A 27,263-nucleotide genomic window follows, 5' to 3' on the forward strand; every position below is an offset into this window, starting at 1 on the left:
GTAAAACCATGGAAAGCAACAATGGGGGAAAGCCAGGATTTTAGCGGAGCTGTGGCAGGACTCCCTGTCGCCTCGAAAACAAAAAGATCTAGCAAAGAGAGGCGTGCATGCTCTTTCCAACTCGGATCTTCTTCTGGGTGTTCTTATTTTTATTTTATTAAGCATTTAAAAATGCATCATGTCTGCATGTAAGTCAGTTAAGCATTGGATTTGGGTTGGGAGGGGGCAGTGGTACAACAAAACTGATCTTTGCTGCAGCGGAAGGATGTTTTGTAGGGGCTGGAGATCTAAAGCAGCTTCAGCCCCACTTTCCTTGCAGGGCTGTAGTAAACCTTTCCCAATCTCATTCCTCCCTTCGTGGCACTATGAGGATAATCAACAGAGACAGCATTAGCAGGCAACTTTTTTAATGCTTCAAAATTCAAAAAAATGTTTTTCGCCCTACAGAACAAAAACTTTGTTATAGCTGCGCAATCACCGCGACGTCAAAATCCTGGATTTCTCTCTTGATTCCTATGGGCTGCTCTCGCTCCCTCCCTAGGGGAAGATTTTAAAACAGATTCTTCAATGTAAACCCGGAAATTCCCCATGTAGAAAATGAGGCGTGTCACTCGTCCCGTTTTCTTTCTGATCTCGGCGGAGATCTAGTGCTATTAAACGCCTCCCCTTCCGTATGGGTGTGTTTTGCAAATTTGCATGCTTGTTTTGCTTTCCTTGTTCAGATTCCTTCCTTTATCGAGGTCTCCCAGGATTTTAATCTCCCATCTCCAAACTGTCATTCCCCTCAAACGCGAAGGAGTTTACCACTCTTTTCAATTCAGAAATAAAGTTTCGTTTCGCCATTAAACAGGATCGCTAACTGTGCTTGCAATGTTTGTTTTAAATGTACGGGTTTCGGCCTAAAGTTTTCCATGTGTAATTTACATAGCAAAAGGGATAAGTAAACGGCTCTGTGCCCCAAAAGGCTTGCAGCGTAACACAAGGGAGACCCCAGCAGCAGCCACTGGGATGGACGCTATGCTGAGCTGAATAGGGACAGTTGCTCTCTAAATATGAGACGAGTTTATAAGGTGCTTTTTTGCCTTATTAGCTAGGGACAGCTGTGCACCATCCAGACCTAGTGGAGGTGGTGTTTGCCCCCTATATTTTTCTCCCTCCCCCCACTTTTTTTTTTACAAACCTTTTAAATAACTGAATGTCGCTTGCACTTAGGTCTGATATTGCCAGGGGGGCAGATAAGCTGTGCCCCCCCTACTTTTTTATGCCCCCCTAAACTTTTAGGCTGGTTGTGGGTCTGGCCACCATCCCTTTCTTTGTAAGGGCTTAGAAACACAGACACGTGCTCTAAAGCCTTCTTGGCACTCATATCTTCTGGTCTGGAAGTCCTTTCCCCTAATTCCTGCTCTATGGGGAATATATAAGGTTGCCTAATTCCGTGTGAGGCCATTGCTTTATCTAGCTCTATCTTTGTTTACTGCCTGGCAGTAGCTTCAGACGGAGACTGTCCATGCATCTTTTAAAAGGTTAGTCAAAACACATCTGTTCACCCAGACTTTTAATTAGATTTACAATTTTAATAGTTATCACTTTTAAAGTGTTTTAAATTTTAGATTGTTTTAATGTTTTAATTGTCTTTTAATGGTATTTTTATTGTAAACTGCCCAGGGACATGAGTTTTGGGCGGTATAGAACTTTGTTATATAAATAAATAAATAAATGGGATTGTTCCACTGTGTTCAGTGTTGGGCTTTCTCCCAGATAAGCATGCACAGAACTGCAACTTGCATACTCCACCCTGGCTCTGCAAGCATTCTTTCCTGTGATGCAGATAAATGGGGAGCAGAGAGAGACAGATATGAGTTAAATTATACCCTGGTCTGATAAGCATTGGATCATGTCCATTTGTCCCTTTCAAAGCCACTTTGCAGACTGACTCCATTGGGGGCAATAGGCAGTGTGAGTTGAGGCTATCCAGGGGTTTCTAGTTGTCACAGATCTGATCTGCTGTTTTATCATGGTGTGTTTTTAGCAGGGGTGGTCCTTTCATGAGGCAAGGTGAGGCAGTCACCTCAGACAGCAGATTATTAGGGCACCAGTGAGGCATTAAAATGCACACACACACACACACCCATATTGCTCCCACTGTAGCAGTTCTTCATGACCGATCTAACCCTTGCAAGCTTTGCAGGGAGAAGAGAGAAGGCTGCTCTCCTTTCCGCTTGCAAGAAGCACAAGAATTGAAGAAGAGACTGCTGGCAATTGGTAGTCCGGAAACTACAACTGGTACAGAATGCGGCAGCCAGACTGGTCTCTGGGACAACCTGAAGGGACTGTATAACACCAGTTTTAAAATAACTGTACTGGCTGCCGATATGTTTCCGAGTGAAATACAAAGTGCTGGTGGTTATTACCTATAATGCCCTCAACTTCTTAGGTCAAGGGTACTCAAGAGAGCTCTTTCTTTGTCATGAATCCTGTTGCCTATTGACATCATCTGGAGAGGTCTGGTTATGGTTGCTACTGGCTTGTTTGGTGGTGACTCAAGACTGGACCTTTTCTGTGGCTGCCTCCGGGGTTTTGGAATATGCTCCCTCCATTTCTGTTTGCTTTTAGGAAGTTCCTCAAGACACACCTGTTTTCTCAGGCTTTTAACTGAAATTAATTTTAAACTGTTTGTTTTGATCCCATGGAATTGTTTCAACTTTTTATTCCGTCAAATTGTTTTGTTTTTACTTTTGTTTATATTTGTTGTGCTTTAAATTGTGTACACTGCCTAGAGATACAAAGGTCCTGCACCCTGCCAGGACTCTCTAAAGTTGACCCTGCTCCTCCCTTGCCCCACTTTCAAAGAGGGCTTTTTAGTATTCTTTTTCAATGTTACTGTTTTATTATTCTCTTTTATTTTTAAGCTGAAAGGAGAAAGGAGAAAGGAGAGGTACAATTGTTTAAAAATTTATATAGATAGATAGATAGATAGTTGCACGGTCTTGGTCAAGTTGTGTAAGTTCTTCCTCTTGCAACTGTGTGTTGTTGTTTTTAAACAACCGTGTGGCTTTAAAGCAATGCCTGACCAAGGTCAGAGGTTTGTGAAAAGATTGTTAATATTTAACATTAACTTCTTCCCACAGTCAGAATTGTCTTTGTCCAGCTCCAGCTGATGCGCCCACTGTACCCGTTCCTAGATAGGTCCAGCCTGGCTACAGTGACGCATGCCTCGGTGACATCACATTTAAATTACTGCAGTCATTCACTCTGTGTGAGGCTGCCTCGGAAAAAAGTCCAGAAGCTACGACTAATCCAGAACACAGAGGCCTGGTTGCATACAGGAGTGGAGTCTGACTATAGGGACCATGTAACCGGCAGCTACAATTTCTTCGCTGATTACCAGTATGATTCTTCCAGAAGCAATGCGGAGTGCCAGGCTTAACCTTTATATCTCTCTGAATTGACTTGGGGCCTAGATGCTTGAAGGGACTGCCTTCTCCCATATGAGCCTGTCTGCTTGTTAAGAACTGCAGGGGAGACTTTTTTTGGGGGGGGGTGTCCTGCCAATATCGGAAGCACATTTGGCAGGAACAAGAGAGAGGCCTGTTCTGCAGTCTGCCCATAGTAGGACTCCTATGTAGGACTGCGACTCCTGGAGATTTACCCTTCCCCAATATTTCTCCCCAATACTTTTCACAATAGCAAGCCACTAAAATCTACAAGATTACTTCCCAGTCTTTTCTGAAGATGGATGTTGATTCCTGAAGACTCCAGGCCAATCCTAGAGGACTGGCAAACTCTCTTCTGTGGGAGGGATATTTGGCCCCATCTCTGCTGCCCTTTTGCCGGGCAGTAGAGACACCCTCTTTCCAGCAAGCTTTTAATCTGTAGCTCTTACCATGCTGCTGTTCTGACAGTTATTTTAAAATATTTTTAACTGCTGTTCTGCAGGGTGCTTTTGATGTTTTATTTATATTGCTTTTAATTTCTAATCATGATAAACCACCTTGAACACTATGCTTCCTATGAAAAGGTGAGAAATACATGTATGTATGTTCCTTAATGATCAGTAGATTTTTTTTAAAAAATGGGTGTTAATTGTTAGGAGACGGCTTCTGGGTACAGAGATCTCTCTGAAATGTTTTTGAGGGGGAAGCATTCGGAATTTGGGAGAAGCGACTCCTCCCAGCATGCTAAGGGGAGGACCTGCTCTGAGGCAAGGTGTGTGTGAGTATAAAGAAAATCCATTTTGCTGTTTTTGATTCAGAGAGAGAGAGGGAGAGAGGTGAAGGCATCTTGGGGTGAGAGCCTGGCTTCTCCCTGGGGATCTGATGTGAGATCATAGATCTGCTGCCTTGTAGATTCACCACATGCTGTCTGTAGTGTTACCTGCTCTCCCGGATTGGCCTGGAACATCCAGGAAACGGCATCAATCTCCAGGTGACTATTGAAAACCATCCTGGAAATCTGAACAGCTTAATCTTGTGAAAAATATTGAGGGGGAGGAAATATCTCCAGGAATAGCTTCAGTTCAGTCCAAGCTGGCAACTCTTGCTGTTTGCCTGCACCTGATGCTCTACTTGTATATTTGTAGATAAGCTAAATATTACAAAAATGTCCTAGGCCTCCAGTGGACTCTCCCTCATCCCGAGGAAGCCAAATGCTACCACGGGAACTTTTCTCCTCTCACCATAAGAACCACACCTGCCTCAGAGTGATGGTTTGCATGAGTTTATGAGTGTTCTGAAAGCCTTTATCAAATGGTGGCATAGTAACGTACAGTGTTATTAGTAACGGAGCAACCTAGGTTGTGCCGGATTTATCAGTTTGTTCGCTGCATGTGTTCCTTTTCCTGGGGCTTGTCTTCTAGCCGTGTGAAAGATGTGGAAGAACCGGTTTTGTGGTTAATAGCTGCACTTCCCTTTACACCCACAGGCTTGGCCTTTTCTGTTGATGTTGCTGCAGCTTGGGCCCAGTTCACTTCAGCCTGAGTGTGGTGTGCCCTGCAACGGCCTTCTGCCTCTCTAGCTGCCTCACAGAGCCTGGTTGTTGTTTTTTTTTTAATTATGGCTCTCCCTTTTCACTAACAATCCTCTCTAATTCTAGCTCTTGCCCCAGGTGTGCGTGTGCTTACTACAGGTGCAGAGGGAACCAATTTCTCTCTGCCCAGAAGGTTCCAAAGCTGTTGAAAATTATGTCTGCAGGAGATAACAGGAATATGGAAGTCCTAAAGGAAGTGTGGAGGAAAGAAGAAAATGCCTTGTGCGCAGACTGCGGGAAACCAGGTGAGTCCGTATGGTGCAGTAACAGCAAAGAGCTAGCAGAGATGATGCTCCTGAAGCAGACAGAGGGATGATATTGTCTCAGGGGCAAAGAGGGGGAAATTAGGGAAGGACAGCTATAGTAAGTGTCGCTTTATCTAGCTTGGTAGAGTCGGTCTAGTACTAATCTAATGAGAGCATTGTGTCTGCTTTGTGCTTAAAAAAAATTAAATTATCTGCCAAGAAAATGGAATTCTTTGACTTCTATAAATCATGCACAATTGCCCAGATTTGTTTCTTTGTGAAATGTATTCAATTTCTGTTAGACTAGCAGAATGCAGTCTAATGTAGCCAAATGAAGAGGAATGAAATAAGTACATGTGGGAACTGAGTGGGATTTCTAGTGGTCAGCAGCAGACAGAGCTTCTGCACCTCTGGATTTTGTTCTTTTATCTTTCTATGACTATTATAGTTCCCACATGTGCTTCTTTCATTCCTCTTTTAGTAGCCAATTCATTTTGATGTTCTAAGGGCTGCTGTGATGGGAAGATTATTCTTCTGCCTGAAGTCAATGTGGGAATGAAAGAACAGGCAGGAAGACTTTTGTGGTTTGGATACAACTGTCTCTTGTAGGTTACACAGAAAGCTGCCTAATTCTGAGTCAGACCATGGGTCCATCTAGCTCAGTCTTGCCTACACTGACTGGCAGCGGCTCTCCAAGGTTATAGGCAGGAGTCTCTCCCAGCTCTATCTGGAGATGCTGCCAGGGAGGGAACCTGGGATGCTCTTCCACTGAGCTAGGGCACCATCCCCTAATGTAGGAATAGGCAACGTGAGACTCTCCAGATGTTGTTGAACCACAACTTCCATCACCCTCAGCCACAATTTTACAGGTGAGGATGATGGGAGTTGTAATTCAACAACATCTGGAGAGCCACATGTTGCTACCACTGCCCTATGGGGAATATCTTATAGCGCTCACATGTCACCAATCAAAATGCAAATGAAGGTGGACCCTGCTTAACATTACAAAGGGCACAATTCATGCTCACTACCACAAGACCAGCTCTCCTCCTCTAGGTTAGGGATGTGCCAAAACACGATTTGGCATTTGAATCGCGGGCACCATCCCTTTTAAAATGAGGGCTTCCACAGCCCCTTTAACAAGGGGAGCAGGTCCATACCTGTCCCTCCTCCCACTTGGCGCCACTTCCATAATCCCAGCGCTCCTCCCAGGTATCTTTGTGCACCGCTGGGGCATCTCCCAGCTGCCCCTGTACGCAACGCTGGCATGCACATGGCTGCCGCGCATTTGCGGAGTTGGCGTCACGTGCAGGGGCAGCTGGGAGATGCCCCACGGATGTGTGAAGATATCCAGGAGGAGTGCTGGAATTACAGAAGTGCTTCCAAGTGGGAGGAGGAGCAGGTATGGACCTGCTCTCCTCCTTGCTAAAGGGGCTGTGGAAGCCCTAATGTTTAACGGGATTGTGCCGGAGATTCGGATGCTGCATTATGTTTTGGCACATGCACATCCCTACCCTAGGTTGTTAGAATTCAGCTCTGCCACAGAGCTGAAAAATCCTGTAAAACTTTGACCAAATCTCTCAGTGAGTTTTGGATCTTAGCAAAGATATCTGCATAACTTATTTTTCTTCAAACCTATTGCTGAGGAGGTTCTACTTGTGATACCCCCAATAAAGGTGAGACTGGTCGGCATGTGAGAGAAGGTCTTCACTGTGGTGGCATCTGAGCTCTGACGCCCTCCCCAGCAAAAGACTGCTTTAGTTTGGTTTCCATGGGGCTGTGTTTTCACCAAGGTTGTTTTTTCTTTGTTGCTGTTTGTGCTGCTAATTTGTCTAATTTAGCTGTATATTATTTTATGGTTTGTGGGTATATCATTATTCTTAACCATTCTAGAAGTCCCAGTCTGGAGACAGAATGGCATTTTTAAATAAATAAATGGAACATTTGCATGGGAGGAACTGTTTAACTCTATCTCCCTGCACCTTTTTTTTTTTTCTACATTTACCTCCCCAAGCTGCTATTGGCCTGTGGAGGGGGAGGAAGGGGGACATTACAGGTACCTATCTTTTTCTCCCTTTAGGGAAAGCAGTTTCAGTGGACAATTTAGATTGGGAAAATGATGTGTGTGGGGTTAAGCTCTCCTCCTCCTCAATCAGATTTTGGACCCCTCACAGATGCTTTAAAGTAAAAATAAAAACATTCAGAGATGTCTCCTTTGTAACATACATACGCTGAGGTAGGAATTACTCTAGGCTATGATGCACCTTTTCCACTTATCTTGTAGCATTCTTGATAATCTAGATGTTGTGGGCAAACCTTCAGGAGAAATGTGGAGGATTGTGCTTTCAAGCAGATCAGTGGACAATGTGGCTTGAAGGCCTGGCCTTGTGTTTCTAATTTTCACTGACCATATCCATACCCTTATCCATATCCTCCCAACATTTCACCAATGAAAATAAAGACAAGCCTGTGGAGGGGGGGGGGAGTTGCGTGATCAAGCATCCTGGGTGGTGTGGTGTACAATTCTTACAAGCATGACACAAATGGAAAGCAGGTATTCAAGTGCATGCAGTGCATCTTATTCCAAATTACCAAAGCAGATGAGCCAAGACCGTACCCTCCAACCTTTTGCAGATTAAGCTCACTGGGTGATGCTGGGTCAGTAACTCTATCTCAGCCTAGCCTACTTTACAGGGGTGCCATGAAGACAGAACCATGTATGCTGCCCTAAGTTCCTGGGAGGATACATGTGAACAACTGTGATTGTTCAACAATAATCAATAAGGCGGGTTCAGTTTCCAGTATCTCCAGGTAGGGCTGGGGAAAACTCCTCTCTGAAACCTTGGAGAGCCACTGCCAGTCAGTGTAGACAATGCTGAGTTAAATGTGGTGTAAGGCAACTTCTTATTTTCCTACTGAATAATTAACTAGCATCCAAAGCTTTACTGATGGCCATTTTTAAAGGTAAAGTTGTGCTGCCGAGTTGGTGTCGACTCCCGGCGCCCACAGAGCCCTGTGGTAGTCCTTGGTAGAATACAGGAGGGGTTTACCATTGCCTCCTCCTGCACGGTATGAGATTATGCCTTTCAGCATCTTCCTATATCGCTGCTTCCTGATATAGGTGTCCCATAGTCTGGGAAACATACCAGCGGGGATTTGAACCAAAAACCTCTTGCTCCCTGGGCAAATTACTTCCCCACTGCACCATTAGGTGGCATTGATGGCCATTATTACCTAGAGAGAGTTTTCTAAACCAACCGTTCCCAGTCTTTTCCTTTATGCAGACCACTACATCGTCATTGAAAGCTTTTGTGGACTACCACATAAGCAAGCTGTTTAAAACATTTTAACATAGCCTGTGGCTCACTGCAGTCAAACATATATATCAAGGGGTATTAAAAACACACCTGTTTCTAATAATTTATTATGATCTCTCACAAACATTTTGCACTCGTCCACTGCATTTACTTGCAGCAAGCCTGCCAGTGGGGAAAAAGAATCTGATACATAAGAGGTTCACAGGATTATATTATATGATATCCCTCCCTCCCCAAGGACCACCTGCAATATCCTCGCAGACGACCAGTGTCTGTAGACCACAGGTTGGGAACCACAGTTCTAGATAATCTTTCATATATATATTTCTGCTTGGACACACTGGTTCTTGATAGAGAGGGCTAATAACGAACTACCAATCTCTGACTGTTTTATTCCACTCAGATCCTGATTGGGCCTCCTGCACTTTGGGTATCTTCATATGCTTAAACTGCTCAGGGATTCATTGCAAGATCCCTAACATCAGCAAAGTTAAGTCTCTAAAAACAGACCACTGGGATGAAGCTCAGGTGCAGGTGAGTCTTATTCTGAGAAGCCTCTTGCCCTGAGATTTGTATGGGGCGTGCATGCTTTCCCCTGCCCACCTCTCTTCTTCTCCCTTTCTCTCTCTCTCACCCTGAAAGTGAAAAGGGAGGAAGAGGAGGCATCAGTATCTAGAAAAAAATATCAGGCTGGACATTATGAAGGAGTAGTGTATTGTCCTAAGGATTGCAGTGGCAGGAAAGGATGGGATATTTGGAGCCTTGTTGAAGCTGGATGCTATAGTGGGCTTCTCTGGATGGCCATAAAACATATGTGAAAAGCTTTTCTGCACGTTCTAAGCACAAACTTGCTTACCATCCAGACACTCTCTCAGACTTCTATCTTCCTTCCCAGCACAATCTCATACTCTGTTTAGACCCTGAGTGGGGACCTTGCGTGATTTTTGTAGCGCCACCTACTGTCCAGCTCATGGTTTTGGAGAATAACCTGCCCCTTTTTGTTGCCACTTTTCTGGCAAGTAGGGGAAAAGTAAAGGAAAAGGGTGGGTTAATCACAGAAAGCAAGAGCCGGCCAGCAGGTAGAGCTGTGGAAATCACGCAAGGCTCCCAATCGGTATTTGAAAAGACTAGAGCAGGGGTTCTCAACGTTGGGTCCCCAGATGTTGTTGGACTTCAACTCCCATAATCCCCAACCCCAGTGGCCTTTGGCTGGGGATTATGGGAGTTGAAGTCAAATAACATCTGGGGACCCAACGTTGAGAATCCTCGGACTAAATCATGCAATTGTGTTGGGAAGGAGGACGGAGGTCTGCGGGAGTGTGTTGATGGTAAATAAGCTCATGTTTAGGATGTGCATGCAAATATTTCACATCCTGCATTTTATTGCCATCTGAATAAGTCCAGTAACATGGATGGTGGATAAGCATGGGCTTGGGAGTTAGAAATATGTTAGATGAGGCTTGATTTAAACAAGAACTTTGAATGTAGCTGTTCCCCTTTGTCTAGCATAGATTGCACTATATATATAGTGAACAAGTCTGAATTGTTTATCAAAACTCATTGGGTGGCTCTGGGCCAGTCACTTAGCTCTCAGCCTAACCTACCTAATAGGGTTGTTTTGAGGATAAACGTAACAATATACACTGCTCTGGGCTCCTTGGAGAAAGAGCAGGCTATTAATGTAAAAACCATCATGTGGGTTTAACAGTGGCATGGTTTCTGTTCCTGGAGAGATTTAGACTATTTGTTTACCATTTGCCCAAATTATACAAGCAGAAAGTGGTTGGTCAGGCCCACAGTGTTTGTCTGCTGCGGACTTTATCTCTTTTGCAAAGAAGTATGCAGCCTGCAAACATCTGAGTACTATTAATATAGTGAGCTTAATTCAACAATTGTGGGACTCCAGAATATGATTAGGCATAAGTCTCCCATTTATTCTAGCCCGGATTTTGAGAAATAGAATGAAGATTACCGATATTTGAAGCTGGTAAGATTTTACAGATATTAGTGGTAGTAAATAAGAGTAGCACTAGACCGAAAAGTACCCCAAGAGGTCTGGCAGGCCTCCACACTTTTTGTTTTTAAGCAGGTTCTCAGTACCTTTTTATTTATGTTGGCTTTTAAAATAATATTTTAGCTGGTTTTATAATCTGTTTAATATTGCTGCCTTTTATTTTGTTGCAGTGCTGTCTTGTTTGTTGCCTTTTATTTTGTTATGGATGACCTTTTTCACGTTTTTTGTATGTTGGGAACAATGTTGTATCATGCTCTTTTAGAAAAGAGCCAGTGTGATGTAGTGCTTAGAGTGTTGGACTAGGACTGGGGGGACCTGAGTTCAAATCTCAGTTCAGCCATGAAACTCACTGGGTGACTCTGGACCTGTCACTTATCTCTCAGCCTAACCTACCTCACAGGATTGTTGTGAAGATAAACATAATCTTGTACACCTCTCTGAGCTCCTGGAAAGACAGGAGAGAAATTGAATGAATGGATAAAAGCAGAATAAAAATAATGTAAATAGATAAATAGGAAAGGTAGTGAGTGAATTCATGTATCTTCTTGCTTTACAGTTTTTGGTGCAGCATGGAAATGCAGCTGCCAAAGCCACATATGAGGCCCATATTCCTACTTATTATTACCATCCAAGCCACACTGACTGCTTGTAAGTGCCACAATCAACCCTTCTGGGAAGGGAACAAGGAAGGATTGATATTGTTGGGCTTCTCCAACCGGTCACTAAGCCACTCATTGTGTCCGCCCACAGAGTCCTGAGAGAGCAGTGGATACGAGCCAAGTATGAACGGATGGAATTCACAGAGCCAGGAAAATACCTGCCATATTCGAATGGTAAGAATTCTTCATTGGAACCTAAATAACTTCTCCATAGCCCTGAGACAGAGTCAAAAGGCAGCTAACACCACAATGTTCATGTTCCTTGCAAAGGCCTGGCTTGGGTTGCCAGATACAGACCCTGAGTGTCTTTGATAATTTCTCCCCAAAGATGGACCGCAGTCACTGCTTGACTGTCAAATGGCCTTCAGTACAAGACCTCCAGGCAGCGTACATCAATGGGAGAATCCTATCTGACGAGGCTTTCCATGATCATGCTGCTTCATCAATAGGAGAATCTGTATCTGGTGGAATTTCTCCCTTCTGGTATGGGTGGAGACACCTCCTCTTCACCTGGCAAAACCTGAACCATTCACTCTGTCCGTGGCACAACAGAAATGCAATCTGAAGGGTTCACAGTGTTGCTTTGTTTTGATTATTAAATACAGTGTAGAAGCTGTCCAACAGAACATGAATGCTTAGTGAGAATTTACACCCCCTTCTTATCCTAGGCCAGGGCTGCACAACTTCAGCTCTCCTGCAGATGTTGGACTACAACTCCCATAATTCCGACTAGTAACCACTATGAATGGGGATTATGGGAGTTGTAGTCCAAAAAGCAGCTGGCGGGCCAAACTTGTGCAGCCCTGCCCTACACACAGCAATTTTAGTTTTCAGAATGACAGACAACCCATGGATTATATTTCAATAGAACAATTTACATTCAGGGCGAAAGTATGCATTATAGAGACGTGGGTCTCCCACCAAAAATGACAGCCAGAGCCACTCTTACCCAGCCCCTGGGGAGCCCCAAATCCCCTTTATCCCGGGTGATGTGGTCGCCCAGCCGAGCATGATGATGCTTAATTTCCTGGGGAGGGGGCCCTCCAAAGGCCTTTAGGTCCAGGCTCCAAAATTACTTAGGTGCACCTCTGATGGCAGCCCATTTTGAAGTTCTTTTCCTCTGTAGCATGTAGCCACACTTGCCCTGTGTAATGACATTCCACATTTCCCTGACCTTACTCCACACCATTGGCTGCTGTTGGAAGGGGAGGAGAAAAGCAGGAGATGATGATGTCACAACAGGGCTAAGTGTTATGTCCTTTGCTGCTTGTAGAAGCCCTTTTTATGCAAACACTAAATGCAGCACTGCGAGAATCTGGTTTGGAGCACAGTTCTTCCTTCATGGAAAATATGGAGGGGTTTTGTTATGTTTTCCACCTGCTCTGTACAGAGGCTCTGAACAGAACTTAAATATTAGGAATCAACACTAGGTAGAGGAGACCTCTCTGGACCTTAGGCTGACATACCTAAGCTGTAGGAAGGGAGTGAGAGCTCCCATTGTTGCAGCCTACGTAGCAGCAGCATCATCCAGCTCCAATAGGGCCAGTGAAACACTTTGCAGAATGGTCGTCCTCTTCTTCCTTAAAGCCCCAGAGATGGTTCATGCAGTGATGCCATCAGTGCTGCAAGGTGAAACCCTCAAAAGAAAATCGCGAGACACCTGCAGAATGCAACAGGAAAAATTCTGCTTTAATGCCAGTATCTATACCTTTCTTCCACACCCACTCTGTGGGGAAGAGACAGACCAAATTTCAGGTCCACCCAACCCCTGAATCCAAAATGCAAACAATATAGTTGCCACCTTTTCTTCTGGCAACTGTTCTGTGCTTTTAAACAATGCAATGGGAAGAAATTCAAAATACAACAGAAATTCAAATTCAACAGAGACGCAAGTTTTGGGCGGTATAGAAATGTAATAAATAAATAAATAAATCCAACTGTTGAAGATTTTCATAGCCCTGATCCAGGAAGGCTTCACCTGTTGAACTCCTGCCATCACACATATATAAAAGATACAAGAGCACTTCCTGGTGGCAGTCCTTAGTAATTCCAAATCAATCAACTCGTTGTTAAGAAATCATCTAGGCTGTCCTCTTCCTTTGACACAGAAGCCCTATCTGAATCTTATGTGGTACAAGTGTACAGATGTCTGTACACTTGAACGTGTGTTTGTGTGAATGACTGTACCTGCATTTCTTTAAAAAGTGAACATGAGTACAGACTCCCTCAGATGTGTGGTACAGATAGGAAGTGTACTGCTGTACCTGTGTTCAACATAATGTGTGAATAGCTGTACCTGTGTACACTGTACACTCATCATAGGTGCGTTGAACATAATTAGGGGTGTGCACGGAACCGCCACACTGTGGTCCGGCACTGGGGTAGGGGGTAGCTTTAAGAGCGGCAGGAGGGTTTACTTACCCCTCCCGCCGCTTTCCCGCTCTGGCGCCGTAAAGTTACGAGTAATTGGGGCGGCAGGATACCTCCCTACCGCCCCTTCCCTGATGTTGCTCTAAAAAAACCTTCCAGTAGTCCTTTGCGTCTCTGACGTGCGCGTACGCGCGCAAAGGACTACTGGGAGTTTTTTTAAGAGCAACATCGGGGAAGGGGTGGCAGGGAGGTATCCTGCTACCCCAATTACTCGTAACTTTACGGCGCCAGAGCGGGAAAGCAGCGGGAGGGGTAAGTAAACCCTCCCGCCGCTCTTAAAGCTACCCCCCAAACCGAACCACCCAGGTCCGGACTGGTCCGGAGGCCTTTTCAATGGCCTCCGGACCAGTCCGGGCCCATCCCTAAACATAATGTGTGAAGCGGAATATACTTACTTGGAAGATAATGCCTCTTGCTCAGAAATAAAACTTTGGGAGTGTGGAAGTGGAGGGATTTAGATTTAGCACCCTGCTAACTGAGCAAAGAAGCACCTTTTTAAAGTGGTGATTCTCTTTATTTAGCAGGGGGAGACTGCCCTATCCATCCCCAGAACAGCATTCCTCCAGTGACTGTTGCTGGTGTCTATCTTATGTTTCTTTTTTAGACTGTGAGCCCTTTGGAGACGGGACCACCTTATTTATGTAATATTTATTTGAGAACTTTGAGAACTTTTGTCAAAAAGCGCTATATAAATATCTGTCATATTTGTTGTAGTTATCTTCTTTGTGAGGATGAATGTATTTGCAATATGGAAACTTAAGTGGCCTAAAAGTCTATGGTAGTCCTTCTGATCATTGTGTACCCTCTGGCTTGGACTTCTTCCCCTAGGGCTAAAGGAAGGGATCCTCTGGAAACGAGGCCGAGACAACGGGCAATATCTTCCACGCAGGTTCCTCCTGTCTGAGAGAGAAGGGTGTCTCAAGTATTTTGTCAAACAGGATGTGAGTAAAGCTCTATCACTGAGTGCATCCCACCTTGGAGTGTGCAACCTATCCTAGCGTCAGAGAGACATCTCATGACTCTCTCGTTATCAGTTCTACATTATTAGAGCACTCCAATGCTGGATTAAACATTTCTGCTCGCACAGTTGTGGGGACATTTTGCAGTGATTCCCAAACTTTTCATTAGGGGTTTTATTTTGCAGAATTTATTGGCGTGCGTGCTCTCTCTCTCTCTCTCTCTCTCTCTCTCTCTCTCTCTCTCTCTCTCTCTCTCTCTCCAGCTGGTCCCCTTTTTCAGGGACTGTGAAAGTCAACCTTGACTTTGTGCAGCTTCAATTTTCACCTCTTGGCAGTCCTTTGATCCACCCACAGGACTTCCATAACTTAATCATAAGTCCAAATGCTCCAGGAAAACCATGAAGTCAATATATTAATCTTAAGCTGACCTTTCAGCCAATTCTCTCCTGTCTCACAAGAGAGTATTTGAGTTACTCTTTGTTTTCCCTTCCCTCTGTTGTTTCACCTGTTTTCAGCATTTAAACTGTAAGCTGCTTGGAGGCATGGACTTGTCTCTTTTTTGCTTATGAAGCTCTTTAAAGTCTCATGTACATTGATAGTGGAGTATACATAATAAGAAAAATATTTTCTTCTTAGGCAAAAGAACCCAAAATGGTTATAAAAATTGACACGGTCAACGCCACGTTCCAGCCAGAAAAGACTGGGAACCCTAATGGCTTGCAGATCACCTATCTCAAAGATAACAAGACCCGTAACATCTTCCTTTACCATGAAGATGGGAAGGTACGTTGGCATAGTTTACAGCTAGACTGCAGCACTACTGGCCACATCTGTAGAGAATTTTGGGGAAGATTCTGGATTGGCAGCATCATTGTATTTAATAATGAATTCTGGAGGCTGGAGGCCATCCCTGGAACCAACTGGGATCCCTTCTGGCACTTGACTGGGAGTAACTGGGGCAGACATAGGAGCTCGTGCCCTGTGGTCATCTCTTCCCAAAGTGGGGAGGGAGGGAAGGAGAGAGAGAGAGAGAGAGAGAGAGAGAGAGAGAGAGAGAGCGAGCAATCCCCAACAATAAAAAAAAATTAAGTACAAATCTTGGCATTGCCTATGCAAATGCCCTTTGTAGGGAACCAATACAGAATGATACTTGCATAGGAATATAGGAAGCTGCCATATACTGAGTCAGACCACTGGTCTATCTAGCTCAGTATTGTCTTCACAGACTGGCAGCAGTTTCTCCAAGGTTGCAGGCAGGAATCTCTCTCAGCCCTATCTTGGAGATGCCAGGGAGGGAACTGGGAACCTAGATGCTCTCTCCAGAGAGGCTTCATCCCCTGAGGGAAATATACAGTGCTCATACTTCTAGTCTCCCTTTCAAATGCAACCAGGGAAGACCCTGCTTAGCTAAGGGGACAAGTCATGCTTGCTACCACAAGACCAGCTCGCCTCTCCTATAGAAGATGCTGCTTTGGCTACTATGAATTCTAGCTGTGGGAGGTGTTAATAGAACCTGGAACTCTTTAGTGTTATCCAGACATGATGTTGTACACTCATACAACAAGCGTACACAGGTACAGATCTGTATACAAGTACAGTTTTTCACATGTTATGTTGAACATAGGTACAGCAATACATGTCCTCCCTGTACCATGCATTTGGGGGACCTGTACACAGGTCACTTCACTTTTTAAATGAACCTAGGTACAATCATTCACACAGAAACATATACAAGTGTACAGATATCTGTATACTCATTCAACATAATGTTTGAACGGGGCTTTTTTTCCTGTTGGACTTGGGGTTCCTCAGATTCAATCCTATCCTATTTACAAGGAAGTAAATTCAATTTAATTAATGCAAACGTAACTTGCTCTGAACCAGGCTGCCTGTCATCGCTCTTTTGTATGCCTTTACTCTCCTTAGGAAATTGTGGATTGGTTCAATGCAATTCGTGCAGTACAGTTCCACTATCTGAAGGTGGCCTTTCCTGTTGCCAGTGATCAAGAGGTAAGGGAGTGACTAAGCAAGAGAGCCTGCTAACAAGGCTGCACTATAGACTCCATCTTGGCCCCCTGGATGATGTTGGGACTACAACTTCCATCTCCAAGTGGCTGGGGATGACGGGAGATATGGGAGTTGTAGTCAACTACAGCTTGAGAACCCCAAGTTGGGAATCCCTGCTATAGACTACCCAAGTTCCTCATGATCTTGGAAGGGCAGCCGTTCCACAGTGGAAGGTCTACATTGCATGCAGACAGTCCCAGATTGAATCCCTAGCATCTCCAGGTAGGACTGGGAATGACGTCTGCCAAGAGAGCTGCAGCCAATCAGTGTGGACAATACTGAGCTTTTGACTCACAATACTCAGTGGTTTGACTCGTATAGGGCAGCTTCCTTGGCTGTGTTCGCCATTGCTTTCAATCCTTTGATGATCTGTGACTTAGGGTGAAACTGGTGTGTGAATGGGGCCAGCATTAGGCATTTTGATATCCTAAAATGGCAGTTCCTTTACTGAGTTCAGTTTATCCAAACTTGTTTGGGTGTCGTGTTCCAGGCCATTCTGCAAAAACAGATGCCTTTCTCCGTATTTCTCTTTGTTGTAGCTCAAGAGTCGATTGACACGGAATTTCCTGAAAGAAGGCTACATGGAGAAGACTGGGCCCAAGGTAGACCACATATTTAGATTATGTGTGTGTAGAGGTAGGTAGATAGCTTAGCTAGTCTCAGAAACTGTGTGCAAATAACACTTAAAATAATAAATAAACCTGCTTTTCTAAATGTTAAATCTCTGGTCCTAAGCCCATAAGAAAGAAACTCTCCTAAGAATCCCCTAAGAACATAAGAACAAGTTCTGCCTACTTTCCTTTCACTATCCCTACAACTGGACTAAATTTGGTCCAAATTGGTTAGGCAAAGTTAGCCCACTTGCGCTTCGAATGTTCATGCGTATGTCATCTTGAATTGGGGTGGGAGACATCATCACAAACTATGCATCTGAGGCGTCCCTGTGTGTCCCTACAACTGTCCCAAATTTGGTCCAAATCGGTTCCCACTTGCACCTCAAATGTTCACCTGTCCATCATTTTGAATCAGGGTCGATGACATCATTACAAACTATGCCCTTGAGCCATCCCTATGTGTACCTACACCTGTAGCAAAATTGGTTCAGATCGGTCAGGCAGTTCACAAGTTTGCCCAATGGCACCTCAAATGTTCATGTGTCTGCTATCTTGAATTAGGGTTGACGACATCATCACAAACTATGCCATAGAGGTGTCCCTGTGTGTCACTCACGACAACTGTACCAAATTTGGTTCAAATCAGTTAGACAGTAAACAAGCTAGCCCACTTGCACCTCAAACATTCACGTGTCTGCCATATTGAATCAGGGTGGATGACATCATCACAAACTATGCCATTGAGGCATCCCTGTGTGTCCATACAGCTGTAACAAATTTGGTTCAAATTGGTTAGGCGGTTTACAAGTTAGCCCACTTGCACATGAAATATTTTACACATCCACCATCTTGAACTGGAGTAGAAGACATCATCACAAACTATGCCATTGAGATGTCCCCATGTGTCCCTACACTGTACCCAATTTGGTTAATATTAGTCCAGGCATTGCGAAGTTGATAGGGACACACACACACACAATGCCAGGTGATTTCATAAGCCTACTGCAAAGTAGGCTAAAAAGCCCTGCTGGTTCAGGCCAAAGGCCCATCTAGTCTAGCATCCTGCTTCATGCAAGGACCAACCAGGTGCACCTGGGAAGCCTGTGAGTGGGCGAAAGAGGGCAATATCCTCCTCCGTTGGTGTTCCCTAGCACGCGGTGTTCCCTAACCCCCTCTGACCCTGATGGAAATGAGCAGCTATCAAGTCTAACAGCCATTTATAGGCCTATCCTCCACAAATGCTGGAGGATTCTGGTGGGTTCTTTAGTTATACCTGGTAGCTTTTTTAATTTTTATAGTTTTCAGTTTTTAGCTTTTTATTACTAACTTTTAATTTGAAACTTCTAAATATTGTAATTTTAAATGTGGTTTTAGCCTGGTCTTTTAATTTGTTTAACTTTATCTTTTATTTTACATTGTATTTATTTTATTTATGTTGTGAGCTGTCCCAAGCAGTCGTATACTGGAGGGGCGGAACATAAATATTTTAAATAAATTAAATAATGCTGTCACCAAATGCTAGCTCATATAAGGAGCTCCTGCAGTACTTCTAGAAGATACTCTGGCTTGAGTTTTGGTGAATGGGGTTGGGGCTGGGGGCTGTAGCTCAGTGGCAGAGCATCTGGCTTTGCATGCAGAAGGTCCCAGGTTCTACTGCTGAGCTATGGCCTCATCCAGTATTGCAGAGACTCCTATCCTTGGGTCCAACAACATCTGGGGACCCAAGGCTGAAAACCCATACAACATGGGTGTCTGAGGGGAGCAAGAGGGGCTATTGCCCCCCCCGCCCCGATTGAATAAGTTCCCATTGAATTCAATGGAGCATACTCCCAGGGAGGAGGGTATTGGATTGCTGGTTTTGTCCCCCCTCCTAAAAGAAGTCCTATGGATGCCCTTGCCCTGCAATATTACATTCAGTTGGTTGCCTCTCTAGGAACACAGGAACATAGGAAGCCGCCATATACTGAGTCGGACCCTTAGTCTATCTAGCTCAGTATTGTCTTCACAGACTGGCAGCCGCTTCTCCAAGGTTGCAGGCAGGGATCTTTCTCAGCCTTATCTTGGAGGAGCCAGGGAGGGAACTTGGAACCTTCTGCTCTTCCCAGGGTGGTTCCATCCCCTAAGGGGAATCAATTACAGTGCTAACACTTCTAGTCTCTCATTCAAATGCAACCAGGGTGGACCCTGCTTAGCTAAGGGGACAAGTCATGCTTGCTACCACAAGACCAGCTCTCCTCTTCTTTAATTGCCAATGCCACACCTGTCACCACTGCCAGCATTTCAGCCACCACCTGCATTTCAGAGTGTAGCATTAGTCTGTTGCAGCAAAAACGACCAAAAGCCTTGTGGTATCGGACTAAATCTGTGCCACAAAACCCGCTGAGATCTACAACTTTATCCAAGGCACTCCCAGTTTTGAATGCAACTGTGAATGCCATTTGCAAATCCTCTCCAGCAGAGGGTGCTCTCCTCCTGTAAATATGCCTGGTGGTTCTCCTCCACAGCAGAAGGAGCCTTTTAAGAAGCGCTGGTTCACTCTTGACCATCGAAGACTGCTGTACTTCAAGGACCCTTTGGTAAGGCAGTAATCAGATTCCCTCCTCCATTCTTTAAGTGATGCTTTTTTCCAGCAGACAAATGATCATTCTCTTGCTTGAATAAGAGTAGGGTTGACAACCACCTCTTCCCATATCTGTCTACCTGCCTTCTTTGTTAAAATCACCCTTGGGACCCTGCTCTGGGTTCCGACTCTGTCAGAGGTGCAGTGTTTTGGGATGGGACCCATGAGAGAGCTCTTTGAGCATTCCCAGAGAGCAATTTATTCCAACATGAACACAAATGGTGGTACAGCCAGATGATGTCGAAGGACGTTGTGCAATTTCTTAGCGCCATCTGCTGGTCACTTGCTGACAATCTGTGGATAACCCATCCCTTTTCAGTACTACTTAAAAATAGTATTTAAAAGAGACCGTTTTTTAAAAATAGATTTTTTCCCCATGCATTGTCAACAAATGGCCAGCAAATGGCATTCATCTGAATGCTCTGGAAAATCTCTCATTGTAACTTCTGTTCATGTTGGAATAAATTGCCATTTGGAAATGCTTCTTTAACTGTAGCATCACTTGATTCATGTAATGCCTTCCCTAGAGTGGTTTGTCTGGTGCCAGTTTGTTTCCATTCTGGCAGCCAAGTAGAAAACCTTTTTCTTTGCCTTCTAGAGTGTTTTCACTGACTACATTGCTTTTATGTTTCTGAGTTTGTTTCTGTTTGCTGTTGCTGTGTAATAATGGTAAGCTGCCATTAAAGTTTTTTTACCTAAAGGGCTGGATATAAACAAAGAAACACTGGAACCAGCCCCTGCAGGTGTCCTGATCCAGTAATGAAAAGCTTTACCTGTCAGTTTCTGCATCTCCAGCCTGTACAGAAGGTTTCTGCATTTCCAGATGGCACAGCAGCAGTTTAAAATATATATATATATATATTAACAGAAGATGACGACTGGGGGGACTGGCCTTGGGCTCTTTGGAGGCCCCTCAGACCCTTTGGGCCAGGGGACGTTTGTCCTCCCTTGTCCAATGGACCCGACGCCTATGCTTTCTGTGCTACTTTCCAGATCAAAATTATCCCTTTGCAGTTACAGTTGTCCCTCGTCAATCACGGTTTCCCCAATCATGGATTTGAGTATCCGCAACTGGGAAATTGTGACCTCCCTCACCAACTGTGACCCAAGTATCCGCACTTTGGCAAGGTTTTTTTTTTTTTAATGTTTTTGGGGGGGGGGGGGCGTGATTTCTGGGAGTCTGGGGCTTTTCTAGGGGTCAGGGGGTGACCGTGATTTCCCTAACCCGCTGTTTGCCATTGCTTTCAGTGGCTCTCCAACTGTGAATTCGCCAATTGCGAGATTTTCCAGGAACAGAACCCTTGTGGTTGGCGAGGGACGACTGTATTAGCTTAGGTTAGGAAGAAAAGACGGGCAAAGTAGGTGTGTGTGTGTGTGTGTGTGTGTGTGTGTGTGCTTTCTTAACCTCAGTGCTTTCTTAACCTCAGTGGGGCTAATAGCAACTTCAAGGGAGGGATTTCGATCAGGAAAATAACACTTGTGGAGGAAGGGTTTTTAAAAACCCTCACCTAGCCATGCTGCTCTGATCCAGTCCACCCTATTTTTTTATTTAGCAATGAGGTCATCTACACAATCAAAAAGTGTGTGTGCTCCCAATTTTTGGTTGTGTGGAAGCAAGGTTGGAGGAGTAGCTTTTCCTCCTACCCTGCTTCCACACAATCACTTCTACCCAAGTTTTCCTCCTACCCTGCTTCCGCGCAACCAAAAATTGGGAGCACACACAGCTCCCAAACCAGGGTAGAACACAGTTTTTGATTGTGTGAATGACCTCACTATTTATATCCTACAAAGTAGTCACTATTTATATCCTATAAAGTAGTGCAGTGCTACTCTTGATGGCTCACAAAAATAGTAAACCAATCAAGCAGCTAAAAGAATACAAAGCTATCTAAAACAAGTCCCAGTTAAAATCAAATTTTAAAAGCTGAAAGTTAAAAAAGTTAGAAATGCACAATCTGTTAGCTGCATATAAAACACTAAAAGGTCTCACTAAAGATGTGAGTCTTTGAATGCTTTCTAAAAACCATGAGAGAGGGAACCCAGCTGAGCTCTTTGGGAGGGCCCTCCGTTTTACATCTGCTTTTAAGTTTTAAAGAGAGGAGATTCTATCACAAGTCTCCCATGTTGTGCCTGTTTGGGCCTTCAATGGCTCTCTAGAAAAACTAACCAAAGACCAGCCAGGAGCTTTCTAGTTCTGTCCTCTCATTTTCTCCCACCATGCAGGATGCTTTTGCTAAAGGTGAAGTGTTTATAGGCAGTGGGGAACATGGGTACAGCATCAAGCAAGGATTGCCCAGTGGCACGCAGGGTAGCTTCACCTGGCAATATGGCATCACCATCGTCACCCCTGACCGGGATTACCTCTTGACCTGTGAGTCGGAGAGTGACCAGCAAGAGTGGATTTCAGCCTTCAGCCATGTTACAGAACAGCCCATGACACCTCAGGAGTATGCAAGTGAGTCTCAGAAAGACTTTGGCCTTGTGCATTCATCCATATGATTATTACTGTATACCGAGGTTGGGTATAATGGCTGACATAACGGTGCAAAGTTCCTTGTGCATTTTAATGGGATGTGTGTGCAGTTGCACAAGAGCACTCTTGTGCTAATTCATGGAATTGTGCAAACAGACTTGTGCGATGGATGATAATTGGAAATAAAGGCCATCCATAGCACAACTCCATTTGTGTAATTCCATGTGTTTGCACAAGAGTGCTCTTGTGCAACTGCACACACATTCCATTAAAACGCACAAGAAACTTTGCACAGTATGGCCACCAGCATTCATAACCATAGTCACAATAAGCATTTTTTCTAGCACTTTAAATTGCTTCACGTACGTTATCTTAGGGCCAGCTACATGTTGAGATGAGCTTAAAAGTGGAAGTATCCCTTTTTCATCATAAAACCAGCATTTTAGAAACCCGGAAATACACCGAGATAAGCTAGAGTTCGCAAGACAAAGCCCGGTTTGTGTGTGGAGTGGGTCCAAGGAGCTCGAAGGGACTCCATGGTAAGTTTGGCTGGTGTGTGAACACACACACTCTCTTCCGAGGGAGATTTGGGGTAACAGCCCTGACTGTAAAACCTCCAGGAGAGGTCAGAAATCAAACCTGGGACATTCTTCATGCCAAGCAGAGGCTCTGCCACTGAGCTATAGTCCCATCCCAACAACCAGGGGATGGGGACTGCAGCACACTGGGAGGGAGGCTAACATTTTCATTGTTGTTCTGCCAGAACATGTCTGTTTGGCCCTGAAGTGGCTCGTCGCTTCGGGGGTGGGGGTGGGGGCAGGTTGATGGGAAAACTGCACAAGGTGAAAGTGTTAACTCCCTTCTCTGCACACTGTGGTCCCAATCTGGATCAGGGCCCCATTATATTAGCTTTTTGACAAAAAGGAGACACTTCCACTTTTAAGTTATCCATCAATAATCTCTTACTGATGGATGGATCATAGCATGTAGTTTGGCCCTCAGTCATCATCATTTATTATTATTATTATTATTATTATTATTATTAATTATTTTACATTTTATATCCTGCTCTTCCTCCAAGGAGCCCAGAGTGGTGTACTTATGTTTCTCCTCACAACAACCCTGTGAAGTAGGTTAGGCTGAGAGAGAAGTTATTGAGAGTCACCCAGCAAGTATCATGGCTGAATGGGGATTCGAACTCAGGGCTCTCTGGTCCTAGTCCAGCACTCTAAACACTACACCACGCTGGCTTATTATTAATTATTATTATTTTATTATCTTTTCAAGCAACCCTGTAGAGACCAGCTATTATTTCCTCCATATTGCGGATGAGGGGCTGAAGCTCCTCGTGACTCCATGTCAGAGCCACGATTTGAACTAGACACTTCTTGGTTCGAAGCTCAGCCTCTTAGCCACCACACTACGAGTGTGCACCTGTCTAAAAATCCTACATGAATAAGAGCCGAATTCTGTGACGTGTATATTTTACAGATTTGGCAAATGTGTCGGTGATAACACTTGGCATTTATACAATGCTTTTGAGCACTTCACATAGCTCGTCTTCTGGTAAGCCTCACAACAAACCTGTAGAGTAGGCCAGTATTCTTATTCCCCTTTTGCAGATGTGGGGGTTAAGGAGAGAGAGAGAGAGAGAGAGAGAGAGAATGCTTTGAGGCCACTGTGCTTGGTTTGTAGGAGAGCTGAGATTTGAACCAGGGACTTCCTAAATCGTAGCTCACTTCCTTAGCCACTGTGCTGCCAAAAGCCTGCCATATAGATTGTGAGCCCTTTAGGGACAAGGATCCATCTTATTTATTTGTTATTTCTCTGTGTAAACCGCCCTGAGCCAATTTTGGAAGGGCGGTATAGAAATCGAATGAATGAATGAATATGTTTTCTCGATATGGTTTAATTTATTCTGATTCTGCAAGTCATAGGAAACTGTTTTTTAAAGAGTTTGACCATTGGTCCAGCTAGCTAAGTACACTGGCTGGCAGCAGTTTTCCCAGGTTTCAGACATGGGTCTTTCCCAGCCCTCCCTGGAGATGCCAGGGATTGAACCTGGGACCTTCTGCATGCAAAGCAGATGCTCTACCACTGAGCCCCAGCCCCATCCCCATCGCCTCATAGCATCTCATCATCTGTGGAGGGCAGGGGTGAGGTTACAGCTCAATGGTAGAACAGCTGCTGTGCATGCAAAAGGTCCCAGGCTGTGTCCCTGGCATCTCTGAATAGGGCTGGGAAAGACCCCTGCCTGAAACCCTGGAGAGTTGCTGCCAGTCAGTGTGGACAGTGCTGAGTCAAATGGACCAGTGATCTGACTCCGTAGCAGACAGCTTCATATGCTCACCGCTGCCCCAGACGTTTGGAAATCCTACCCAGTTTCTGAGATTTCACTGGATGTTTCCCATAGACTTTGAAGCCTATCTTTGCAGCTGTGAAGAGTCATTTCTTAAAATGAAAGCTGCATTCTGTACACAGAACTCATTTCTGTGTCAGTTCGTAATTGCAAAGCCCAGAACTGAATTCTGTGTTAGTTCGCAATTGCACAGCCCAGCCACTCATGACTGCAGCTGATAATTTTTGTGCTCTAACAGATTCTCTCCTTTTCTACAGTTGAAGCTTATTTTAAGCTCAAGGCCTAGCATTCGTGAAGAGATCCTAACTGCTGTCCTCTGTGATCTACTCTCTTTGGGAAGCACAGGCGGAAGGAGACCTCTACCGAATAAGCTGCCATCTTAAATGATCCTCTTCAATGGAGGATGCGTTAAAAGGAACCACATCCAGTCCTGATGTTAACGAATGATTTGTTCCAACTGTACATCAGACACTCAGGAGACATTTCAATTGGCCAATCTGGATTTGCTGATGCAGGTCTTTGGGCCGCCCCACCACAAGCCTGGAAGCCTTGCTTCCTATTGGCCAGTGTACACAGGTGCCCTCCTAAATGGCTCACTACTGCTTGCTACTGATTGGCTGCTGGCTACTATTAAAGGCACCAGCAGGAAGATACAAACATGCGCTCAGTGTGATGGCTGTGTATGTACTTCATCAATGCAGGTTTGCACTGTTTGCTGACTCAGCCCCTTGCCTTTCACACTGACTATCCTTATCCCAGCGACTAGATTTTATTAGCTTACTTTCCACTTAGTGCCCTGATATAACTCCAGCTTTTGCTCAACCTTTGCAGGACCAAAGTAATTTGTACAATGGGCAAAAGTGTAGATGGACTAAAATGCCACTTGTCTGGGTCTGAGGAGTTGTTGTTTTCTGAATGGTGACTTAGCTGATGCACCAGTGTGGTTAGTTGGGAGGCTGCGCTCTCTCACTGCACTGCTGCATCCTTGCTTTCAGTGTTCATGACGGGGTAAACCACTTCCTGGAAACGCCCAAAGAGCCAACTCAGGTTTCTGTTAGAAGTGCTTTTCAGAAAATAACTAGATCTGGCTGCATATTAAGTAGCCTTAGGTAAGGGTATAATTTTTGACTTGGATTCAGAGAAATGGCTCCTCAGTCGCTTAGTAAGAATGCTGGAAATGTTCCTGGAAGCATTATTTTACTTGAACTAGAAGGGACACTAAAACCGTCAATTGCACTGCCAAGTCCTGCACCATAATGCTTTCCCCTTCACTGACCAAGCCAGATTTGCAGGACAGCTCATGAAAGCAATCAGTTGCCAAGGCAGCTGTTCACAGACGATGCTCCTTCTAACTAGTTTGGAGACACTCAGAGAACGGAAATAGATGGGTAGATAATTCCATACAGCACTACTAGAGTACTGGAATTACCATTACTGCTGACAACGTGGCATAAAGTAAGGGTGTTTTGTTCCAAGTGGTGGATGGATGGCCATAAAATCCACTGATAGCATGTTCATGCACATTGCGAGCAAACACCCTATCAGGAAGCATTCTGTCATGGTGCTGAAGGCTAGTGGGTAGCATTGATAAACATCCTGATTTGATCAGGACAGTCAGGAAAATTGCTGTCTTGCTTTGAATAAAAGACTCTCCATTCTGGAGCAAGAAAACATCCACAGTGTTTAAAGCAAATACAAAAAATGCAGGCACATATTTTTATCTCACCTTCCTCCAAAGAGCTCAGGAGGGGATGCTCTCACCAAGGAATGCTCTCCTCCTGATCTCACAACCACCCTGTGAGGTAGGTTAGGCTGAGAAATAGTGACTGGTCCAAAAACATCCAGTGAGCTTCATGGTCGCGTGAATCCTAATCCAACCGCTACACCCAGGGGTTTCAAATGAGGACATTACCCTCAAACCCACCCACCCCAGTCTTGTGCCAGCAGCAGTGGGGAGATTTCAGCCTAAATATGTCTGTCTGCATAGTATCTCCTGCATGCTATTTTACAAACTACTGTCTGGGGTTTTTTCACTATACCCAGTATAGCATTTTTTTCTCCCTCAGAGGAGCTGTTTTGGTGGACTTGAAAGCTTGTTTACTACTTGGTGTGCTGTTTTAGTCAGTCCTCAAAGAAATACTCATTTGCTAAACTTGATTGTACATTGGTTTCTCAATTATTTGTTATACACATGTACATAATATATCACCGGTGCAAAATGTAACCTTTTTCAACATTTACACAGCATCTTTCACATGTTCAAAATGCTTCACATCCATTGTGAAGAAGATACAGTCTGGTACATAGGAAGGCAAACTGCTGTTGCAGCTCAGGCATAGGGCTGTTGGGAGAGCTCAGTGGCAGAGCATCTGCTTTGCATGCAGAATGTTCCAGGTTCAATCCCTGGCAGCATCTCCAGGTAGGGCTGGGAATGACTCCTGTCTGAAACCTTGGAGAGCTGCTGCCAGTCAGTGCAGACAG

At 44.6% G+C, this 27,263-nt stretch overlaps 1 protein-coding gene across 9 annotated transcripts; it reads left to right on the top strand.

Annotated features, from left to right (window-relative positions):
- The first annotated feature begins 21 nt into the window (after positions 1–21).
- On the top strand, positions 22–26,939 carry LOC128327669 (arf-GAP with dual PH domain-containing protein 1-like). Of its 9 annotated transcripts, none has more exons than XM_053256727.1 (13): positions 1,108–1,523; positions 3,129–3,387; positions 5,092–5,270; positions 8,991–9,121; positions 11,158–11,249; positions 11,352–11,434; positions 14,519–14,631; positions 15,286–15,432; positions 16,576–16,659; positions 17,256–17,318; positions 19,835–19,906; positions 22,174–22,405; positions 25,040–26,939. In XM_053256727.1, exons 1-13 carry the CDS (start codon positions 1,508–1,510, stop codon positions 25,066–25,068), a joined length of 1,500 nt encoding a protein of 499 aa, XP_053112702.1. In that variant the 5' UTR covers positions 1,108–1,507; the 3' UTR covers positions 25,069–26,939. The 9 variants fall into 9 exon arrangements, with proteins under 9 accessions (XP_053112703.1, XP_053112702.1, XP_053112708.1 ...); XM_053256732.1 differs by lacking the exons at positions 1,108–1,523; positions 3,129–3,387 and adding exons at positions 3,974–4,018; positions 4,253–4,425 and having other exon boundaries at positions 5,190–5,270; XM_053256728.1 differs by lacking the exons at positions 1,108–1,523; positions 3,129–3,387 and adding an exon at positions 22–188.
- The last annotated feature ends 324 nt before the right edge of the window (positions 26,940–27,263 follow it).

The sequence above is a fragment of the Hemicordylus capensis genome, chromosome 5 (assembly GCF_027244095.1).
Source record: "Hemicordylus capensis ecotype Gifberg chromosome 5, rHemCap1.1.pri, whole genome shotgun sequence".
Taxonomy (NCBI): Eukaryota; Metazoa; Chordata; class Lepidosauria; order Squamata; family Cordylidae; genus Hemicordylus; species Hemicordylus capensis.